Below are 10,000 nucleotides of genomic sequence, written 5' to 3'. Positions count from 1 at the left end.
TCTCTCTCCTGAACTCACCATGCACGAGGTAGAGTCTCTCCTGAACTCACCATGCACGAGGTAGAGTCTCTCCTGAACTCACCATGCACGAGGTAGAGTCTCTCTCCTGAACTCACCATGCACGAGGTAGAGTCTCTCCTGAGCTCACCATGCACGAGGTAGAGTCTCTCTCCTGAACTCACCATGCACGAGGTAGAGTCTCTCTCCTGAGCTCACCATGCACGAGGTAGAGTCTCTCCCTGAACTCACCATGCACGAGGTAGAGTCTCTCTCCTGAACTCACCATGCACGAGGTAGAGTCTCTCCTGAACTCACCATGCACGAGGTAGAGTCTCTCTCCTGAACTCACCATGCACGAGGTAGAGTCTCTCCCTGAACTCACCATGCACGAGGTAGAGTCTCTCCCCTGAACTCACCATGCACGAGGTAGAGTCTCTCCTGAACTCACCATGCACGAGGTAGAGTCTCTCCTGAACTCACCATGCACGAGGTAGAGTCTCTCCTGAACTCACCATGCACGAGGTAGAGTCTCTCCTGAACTCACCATGCACGAGGTAGAGTCTCTCCTGAACTCACCATGCACGAGGTAGAGTCTCTCCCCTGAACTCACCATGCACGAGGTAGAGTCTCTCTCTCCTCTGAACTCACCATGCACGAGGTAGAGTCTCTCCCCTGAACTCACCATGCACGAGGTAGAGTCTCTCCTGAACTCACCATGCACGAGGTAGAGTCTCTCCTGAACTCACCATGCACGAGGTAGAGTCTCTCCTGAACTCACCATGCACGAGGTAGAGTCTCTCCCCTGAACTCACCATGCACGAGGTAGAGTCTCTCTCTCCTCTGAACTCACCATGCACGAGGTAGAGTCTCTCCCCTGAACTCACCATGCACGAGGTAGAGTCTCTCCTGAACTCACCATGCACGAGGTAGAGTCTCTCCTGAACTCACCATGCACGAGGTAGAGTCTCTCCTGAACTCACCATGCACGAGGTAGAGTCTCTCCCTGAACTCACCATGCACGAGGTAGAGTCTCTCCTCTGAACTCACCATGCATGAGGTAGAGTCTCTCTCTCCCTGAACTCACCATGCACGAGGTAGAGTCTCTCCTCTGAACTCACCATGCATGAGGTAGAGTCTCTCTCTCCCTGAACTCACCATGCACGAGGTAGAGTCTCTCCTGAACTCACCATGCACGAGGTAGTCTCTCCCTGAACTCACCATGCACGAGGTAGAGTCTCTCCTGAACTCACCATGCACGAGGTAGAGTCTCTCCTGAACTCACCATGCACGAGGTAGAGTCTCTCCTGAACTCACCATGCACGAGGTAGAGTCTCTCCCTGAACTCACCATGCACGAGGTAGAGTCTCTCCTCTGAACTCACCATGCACGAGGTAGAGTCTCTCTCCTGAACTCACCATGCACGAGGTAGAGTCTCTCCTGAACTCACCATGCACGAGGTAGAGTCTCTCCTGAACTCACCATGCACGAGGTAGAGTCTCTCCCTGAACTCACCATGCACGAGGTAGAGTCTCTCCCTGAACTCACCATGCACGAGGTAGAGTCTCTCCTGAACTCACCATGCACGAGGTAGAGTCTCTCCCCTGAACTCACCATGCACGAGGTAGAGTCTCTCCCCTGAACTCACCATGCACGAGGTAGAGTCTCTCTCTCCTCTGAACTCACCATGCACGAGGTAGAGTCTCTCCTGAACTCACCATGCACGAGGTAGAGTCTCTCTCCTGAACTCACCATGCACGAGGTAGAGTCTCTCCCCTGAACTCACCATGCACGAGGTAGAGTCTCTCTCCTGAACTCACCATGCACGAGGTAGAGTCTCTCTCTCCTCTGAACTCACCATGCACGAGGTAGAGTCTCTCCTGAACTCACCATGCACGAGGTAGAGTCTCTCCTGAACTCACCATGCACGAGGTAGAGTCTCTCCCCTGAACTCACCATGCACGAGGTAGAGTCTCTCCCTGAACTCACCATGCACGAGGTAGAGTCTCTCCCCTGAACTCACCATGCACGAGGTAGAGTCTCTCCTGAACTCACCATGCACGAGGTAGAGTCTCTCCTGAACTCACCATGCACGAGGTAGTCTCTCTCCTGAACTCACCATGCACGAGGTAGAGTCTCTCCTGAACTCACCATGCACGAGGTAGAGTCTCTCCCCTGAACTCACCATGCACGAGGTAGAGTCTCTCCTGAACTCACCATGCACGAGGTAGAGTCTCTCTCCTGAACTCACCATGCACGAGGTAGAGTCTCTCCCCTGAACTCACCATGCACGAGGTAGAGTCTCTCCCCTGAACTCACCATGCACGAGGTAGAGTCTCTCCCCTGGCCCAGCTCTGTGTGTGTGTGTGTCTTATAGTGATAACACGTGTGTGTGTGTGTGTGTGTGTGTGTGTGTGTTTGTGTGTGTGTGTGTGTATACTATGTTTGGACACGCGCACACACACACACACACACACACACACACACACACACACACACACACACACAAACACATGTGCGTTCAACAGTGCCTGTGAATGGCTTGCTCTCATTTGGTTTCTAATGTTCCTACCATACTTGGCGTGGGATGATGCAAACTATTTAAATGGCATGGATCCACTTTTGCTCCCGTCCAATCACTGGCATAATAAAAGCTGCCACTAGGTGGCAGCCTAACCTCACAGCTCCTCCTCTGTCCTCCAGCAGACTCAGACGCAGCACTCTGCTAGGAAAAACATCCTCTCTAAAGCACAGCCAAGTCTCCCCGCCCCGCCCTGCCCGCCGGACGGAAGCTGCTGTTTTTAGAAAGCACTGATGCGTAGAGTCGTAATGAGCCTGTAGAACAAGCAGAACGAGGCGTTCCAGAACCACCTCCCGCCTGGCTCACGCACGCCCGCGTCATCTGGGCCAGAACCCCCTCCCGCCTGGCTCACGCACGCCCGCGTCATCTGGGCCAGAACCCCCTCCCGCCTGGCTCACGCACGCCCTCGTCATCTGGGCCAGAACCCCCTCCCGCCTGGCTCACGCACGCCCTCGTCATCTGGGCCAGAACCCCCTCCCGCCTGGCTCACGCACGCCCGCGTCATCTGGGCCAGAACCCCCTCCCGCCTGGCTCACGCACGCCCGCGTCATCTGGGCCAGAACCCCCTCCCGCCTGGCTCAGGCACGCCCGCGTCATCTGGGCCAGAACCCCCTCCCGCCTGGCTCACGCACGCCCGCGTCATCTGGGCCATCTCTGACCCGGGGGATGACCCACGTGTGAAGCAGGGCTGATGAATGCCTCGTTTTCACTTCACTATGAAGAAGAAAGGCTGCTTGACTGCTAGGGTCTTAACGTCATTGATAAATTGTTCATTAGTGCATAAACACATTATGATAATTAATGCAAGTACACTGGCGGACGTTTGTGTGTATTTTTAAACATCCACATTAGAGCATGGACAGGGAGACTCCACCAGCAATGTTTATTTCTCACGGAGGATCTTGTAAGACTATACCACTATGCTAATTGTGGCCCCTGTTAGCAGTGTTTACTGTAGCGCTAATAATGCTAACATGGGCCCCTATTAGCAGTGTTTACTGTAGCGCTAATAATGCTAACGTGGACCCCTGTGGGGCATTGTGACCCCTGCAGGACGACAACCTGATGGACGTTCTGCAGCTGCTGGTGGCTCTGATGTCTGAGCACCCTGGTTCCATGGTCCAGGCCTTCGACCAGCGCAACGGAATACGGTAACACCTCTCTCTCCCATGAACCGTTCTGTGGCGGGTACGCTGTTGACCATTCTCTAGCGGGTACGCTGTTGACCGTTCTCTAGCGGGTACGCTGTTGACCGTTCTCTAGCGGGTACGCTGTTGACCGTTCTCTAGCGGGTACGCTGTTGACCGTTCTCTAGCGGGTACGCTGTTGACCATTCTGTAGCGGGTACGCTGTTGACCGTTCTCTAGCGGGTACGCTGTTGACCGTTCTCTAGCGGGTATGCTGTTGACCGTTCTCTAGCGGGTACGCTGTTGACCGTTCTGGGCTGTAGTTTTTCCACACCCCCCGTGGCTCATTCCTTGGGGAGGCGGAGAGAGACTGTAGTGTGAGGCTGTACTGCGTACAATAGATTCACACCCTTCATAAAGATGTACCAAAAAACTGTATAAAATAAAGTATGGTATATAGTACTGAGGTATATTTTTTGCTCAAGAAATTCCAAAAATTCCAAACCTACAGTAGTAATACAACTGTTCAGAAAAACATTTTATTATTAAGAATATTTTTCTTCCAGAAAACGTGATCCTCGATCACAATTATTCACACTCCTAATTATTATCTTAAAATCCAAGAAAAACAAATCTTGTTTTAAGTTCATTGGAAGGTTAGGGAACTATGTATTGCCCCACAATGGTTTCCTGTTTCCGTAGGGTATAAAAAGCACATGTTTGAAACGCTGTGGCCAGCCAAAGGCACAGAACTCCCTGAAAGCATCAGACAAAAGTTTATTTTCCTCTACAGATCAGGAAATCAGGCTACAAAAAAATGCATACAAAGTTAAAGATACCGCTTTCAACTGTTGTGTAAATTATGAGGAAATATAAGACATGTAAGAAATGTACAGTAAGGCCACTGGAACAGGACAAGCGTCTATCTTGCCCCTACGTGTAGTGAGACGGATGGTTCAAACGGTAAAAAAAGTCCAAGGGGCACAAGATCTCCAAAACAACCTGGCATCTTGGGATTACAAGGTGTCCAAAGCTAGCGTTTGACGAAGCCTACACAGCCATGGCCTTGACGGCAGAGTTGCAAGAAGGCAGCCTCTTTTGATGAAAATTCACCAGAAAATGCATCATGGATTTGCCAAACTACAGTACGTCAGAACTATAATTGGAACCATGTTTTGTGGTCACTCAGATGAAACAAAAAGTGGACATGTACATCAGCGTTATGTTTGGTGTCCAAAGAATTTGAACGTTGAGAAGCACCTCATGCCTATGGTGAAACATGGTGGGTCTACAGTGGAACATGGTGGGTCTACAGTGGAACATGGTGGGTCTACAGTGGAACATGGTGGGTCTACAGTGGAACATGGTGGAGGATCTTTAATGCTGTGTTATTTAGCATCCTCAGGCCCTGGGCCCTTGTTAAAATACATGGAACCATGAACTCCAGCGCGCACCAAGACATTTTGTCCAGAAACTGTGTTCTTTCTGCCAGGAAGCTACACCTTGGCCACAGATGGACCTTCCAACAGGACAACGATCCCAAACATATATCCAGAGCAACTAAGAAACAGTTGACAGGGCATAAGATCAGAGTCCTGAAGCAGCCATCTGTCTCCAGACCTGAATCACATTGAACATTTGTGGTTTGAAATGCAGTCTGCAGACGTCAGCCCAAGAATCTGAAGGAACTCAAACAATTCTGCATGGAGGAATGGTTGAGGAATGGTTGAGGAATGGTTGAGGAATGGTTGAGGATCCGTTCCATAACCTCATACAGTATGACCCTATCAAAGGTGCTTTTTTAATGGTCAAGGGAGGAACCACAGTACTGTACTGATAACAGGAGCGTGAATATCTGTGATTGTTCTGGAAAGAAAATAATCATTTTGAACCATAATAATGGTACTTTTATCAAGGGTGGGGATAACAAAGCAGTGTGCTGCGTCCATCCAGATCCAGATGACCCGGAAGCCAAGAGTTCAACTGCTTTCATGTGAACGTCTGTCTGGGCTGACTTCCTTGGCTGATTCATTGCTTATTCTCATTTATGTTGTGTCTTTGTGGAACCAGGGAAGACGCGCAGTATTGTATCAGCCACGTGAAGCTTTGCTGCAGTCATATCTGGCTTCTGAACCAAGAGCCGTGCTACAATATAGGAGTGAGAATGAGGGTGTGGTCTTCATGGCTCTGTGTGTTTTCCTGCAGGGTCGTCTACAAGCTGCTGGCTTCCACAAGCGAAGGGATTCGGGTGCAGGCGCTCAAAGTCATGGGCTACTTTCTCAAGCACTTACCAGCCAAGTAAGCCCCTACATGCTGCTCCTGCCACCGGCTACGCACTTTACTAGCCCTAATCTACACACTGCACATTTCAACACAGGGAATTCTGTTGAAAACCTAAACAGATTCTTGTTTATTTTGGGATAATTACTGTATGTAGCTCACTAATTTACAGTAGCTGTGTCACCTGTATGTTTCACCTATATTTTGTTCTCACTTACCTGCATTTACACAAAGCAAAAAGGCTTGTATTGTATCGTATAGTATTGCTGTTTATTAGTTCAGAGCGATCTTCTCATCGCGTCAGGTCTGCAGGAGAAGCAGGCCTCATTCAAGAGGGGGTCGATAGCTAATCCCCATTCAGACTGCACTCCGCTGGAAAATTAATAGCGTATTAAAGCTATTCTCCTCTGAGTCAATAACCTACTGTCGCAGAGAACTGTTTTGATAACAAATTAGCCTCTTGCAAGCCCCCTTTGATTCTCTGAGCAATGAAGATGGCTGTGGGGGTTTGCTGGATGAGATACAGGGATGAGATACAGGGTCACACTGCTGGATGAGATACAGGGATGAGATACAGGGTCACACTGCTGGATGAGATACAGGGATGAGATACAGGGTCACACTGCTGGATGAGATACAGGGATGAGATACAGGGTCACACTGCTGGATGAGATACAGGGATGAGATACAGGGTCACACTGCTGGATGAGATACAGGGATGAGATACAGGGTCACACTGCTGGATGAGATACAGGGATGAGATACAGGGTCACACTGCTGGATGAGATACAGGGATGAGATACAGGGTCACACTGCTGGATGAGATACAGGGATGAGATACAGGGTCACACTGCTGGATGAGATACAGGGATGAGATACAGGGTCACACTGCTGGATGAGATACAGGGATGAGATACAGGGTCACACTGCTGGATGAGATAGCCCTAGTCCCATGACTAGTATTTTTACCATATACAGCACAGTGTGTGCAGAGGAGGTGAATGCATTGTGGGTAGATGAGTCAGTGGAGGTGATCTCTGACCTTTGACCCCTGCTCAGGAGGAAGTCCGAGGTCATGCTAGGCCACGGCCTCTTCTCTCTGCTCACCGAACGCATGATGCTCCACTCTGGACACTTCACCATGACAACCTACAACGTGCTCTTCGAGGTCAGTTTCCGTGTGTGTGTGTGTGTGTGTGTGTGTGTGTGTGTGTGTGTGTGTGTGTTTACGTTTATTTGCTTGTGTGTGTGCTACCAGTCTGGCATAGTTATTATGAAGTAGTTACTAATTTCTTAATGCAATGTTAGATTACGGTCTCAAATATTAGCTCAGTATATCAGTGTGTTTGCTGAGCCTTTTTATATGTTAGTGATTTATTTGGTTTAATGTTATTATTTTATTCAAGTACAGTATATAATACTCATACTGCACTTCCTGGATTGCTGGCATCACCATAATTAAATGGACCTAAATGCCTACCACAAACATAAAACCATTTTATTTTCATATCTCAAAAACCTCTTCAATATAATAACCTGTCTTCTAAGTAGTGGACTAATGTGTCCAGCTGAGGGCTGCTGGAATAGTAATGCCTCACTGGGCTTTCAGAACCAAGCACATTCCTGCAGAGGCTAGTGCTGTACTGGTATTGCAATTTTATACAATCGTGAAATCTCACTTCAAAGGTTAATGCATTTGTCCACATCTTCACAATTGCCTGTGTTTCTGTGTGGTGAATCTCACTGGTAGAGAGAGTGAATCTCCCTGGTAGAGAGAGTGAATCTCCCTGGTAGAGAGAGTGAATCTCCCTGGTAGAGAGAGTGAATCTCCCTGGTAGAGAGAGTGAATCTCCCTGGTAGAGAGAGTGAATCTCCCTGGTAGAGAGAGTGAATCTCCCTGGTAGAGAGAGTGAATCTCCCTGGTAGAGAGAGTGAATCTCCCTGGTAGAGAGAGTGAATCTCCCTGGTAGAGAGAGTGAATCTCCCTGGTAGAGAGAGTGAATCTCCCTGGTAGAGAGAGTGAATCTCACTGGTAGTTGTGCTGGTAGAGAGAGTGAATCTCCCTGGTAGAGAGAGTGAATCTCACTGGTAGAGAGTGAATCTCCCTGGTAGAGAGAGTGAATCTCCCTGGTAGAGAGAGTGAATCTCACTGGTAGAGAGAGTGAATCTCCCTGGTAGAGAGAGTGAATCTCACTGGTCTCTTCTCTCCTGGTGTGTAGATCCTGACTGAACAGATCTGCACTCAAGTGATGCATAAACAGCACCCAGACCCCGACTCCACTGTGAAGATCCTCAATCCGCGTGAGTAACACACACACACACACACACACACACGCGCCCAAATACACACGCACACGCAAACACGCGCACACACACACGCAAACACACACACGCAAACACACACACACACACACGCAAACACACACACACGCGCCCAAATACACACGCACACGCAAACACACACACACACACTCCCCCAGCCTGCAACACAGCACTACCCCCCCCTCCCCCCCCACCAGAGTGGTCAGTTAAAGCCTGAGCCTGGTGTATTTAGCGGAGATTTCCAGAAGCTAACAGCAGGAGGTGATGAATGCAGTTCCACGGTTTACAGCAGGACTCTGTAACCCAGCTCACAACTGACATTGTGCAAAACCAAACATATATTTCATATTCATATATACCATTTCATATATGACTGTATCTTTCATGCATAGGCCTATGCTTGTACAATATACTGCCTTATCCATTTGGGATGTCATTAGGGACTGTATTTATTATTAGACTACAGTACATATTTTGTACTCATGGTTTGTGTTTAACAGAACTACATTTTTGGCAATTAGGAACATCTCAAAGGAATTACCCTGCGCTTATGTAATGTTTACCTTTAATATTTGGATCAGGAGCACAAAGGGATAGTCCCGGACGTTTAAAGGGATAGTTCCAGACGTTTAAAGGGATAGTCCCGGACGTTTAAAGGGATAGTTCCAGACGTTTAAAGGGATAGTCCCAGACGTTTAAAGGGATAGTCCCAGACGTTTAAAGGGATAATTCCAGACGTTTAAAGGGATAGTTCCAGACGTTTAAAGGGATAGTCCCAGACGTTTAAGGGATAGTCCCAGACGTTTAAAGGGATAGTCCCAGACGTTTAAAGGGATAGTCCCAGACGTTTAAAGGGATAGTCCCAGACGTTTAAAGGGATAGTCCAAGACGTTTAAAGGGATAGTCCCGGACGTTTAAAGGGATAGTCCCGGACGTTTAAAGGGATAGTCCCGGACGTTTAAAGGGATAGTCCCGGACGTTTAAAGGGATAGTCCCGGACGTTTAAAGGGATAGTCCCAGACGTTTAAAGGGATAGTCCCAGACGTTTAAGGGATAGTCCCAGACGTTTAAAGGGATAGTCCCAGACGTTTAAAGGGATAGTCCAAGACGTTTAAAGGGATAGTCCCACACGTTTAAAGGGATAGTCCCGGACGTTTAAAGGGATAGTCCCGGACGTTTAAAGGGATAGTCCCGGACGTTTAAAGGGATAGTCCCGGACGTTTAAAGGGATAGTCCCAGACGTTTAAAGGGATAGTCCCGGACGTTTAAAGGGATAGGCCCAGACGTTTAAAGGGATAGGCCCAGACGTTTAAAGGGATAGGCCCAGACGTTTAAAGGGATAGTCCCGGACGTTTAAAGGGATAGTCCCGGACGTTTAAAGGGATAGTCCCAGACGTTTAAAGGGATAGTCCCAGACGTTTAAAGGGATAGTCCCAGACGTTTAAAGGGATAGGCCCAGACGTTTAAAGGGATAGTCCCAGACGTTTAAAGGGATAGTCCCAGACGTTTAAAGGGATAGTCCCGGACGTTTAAAGGGATAGGCCCAGACGTTTAAAGGGATAGTCCCGGACGTTTAAAGGGATAGTCCCGGACGTTTAAAGGGATAGTCCCGGACGTTTAAAGGGATAGTCCCAGACGTTTAAAGGGATAGTCCCGGACGTTTAAAGGGATAGGCCCAGACGTTGTCTCTGTC

General features: G+C 48.8%; 1 protein-coding gene across 1 annotated transcript in view; it reads left to right on the top strand.

Moving 5' to 3' along the window:
- Positions 1-10,000, top strand: part of lrba (LPS-responsive vesicle trafficking, beach and anchor containing) — a gene marked incomplete at its 5' end in the record, with an annotated part of 387,967 nt that overhangs the window by 63,246 nt on the left and 314,721 nt on the right. The window contains 4 exons of the mRNA XM_084454694.1: positions 3,632-3,729; positions 5,911-6,003; positions 7,045-7,153; positions 8,205-8,286. Of these exons, the coding sequence (XP_084310820.1) occupies positions 3,632-3,729; positions 5,911-6,003; positions 7,045-7,153; positions 8,205-8,286 (382 nt within the window). The remainder of the gene's footprint in view (positions 1-3,631; positions 3,730-5,910; positions 6,004-7,044; positions 7,154-8,204; positions 8,287-10,000) is intronic.

This window comes from Borostomias antarcticus, assembly GCF_949987555.1.
Source record: "Borostomias antarcticus genome assembly, chromosome: 20".
In the NCBI taxonomy this organism is placed as follows: Eukaryota; Metazoa; Chordata; class Actinopteri; order Stomiiformes; family Stomiidae; genus Borostomias; species Borostomias antarcticus.
The sequence above is the reverse complement of the archived record's forward strand: the minus strand, read 5'-3'. Positions and strand labels throughout refer to the sequence as shown.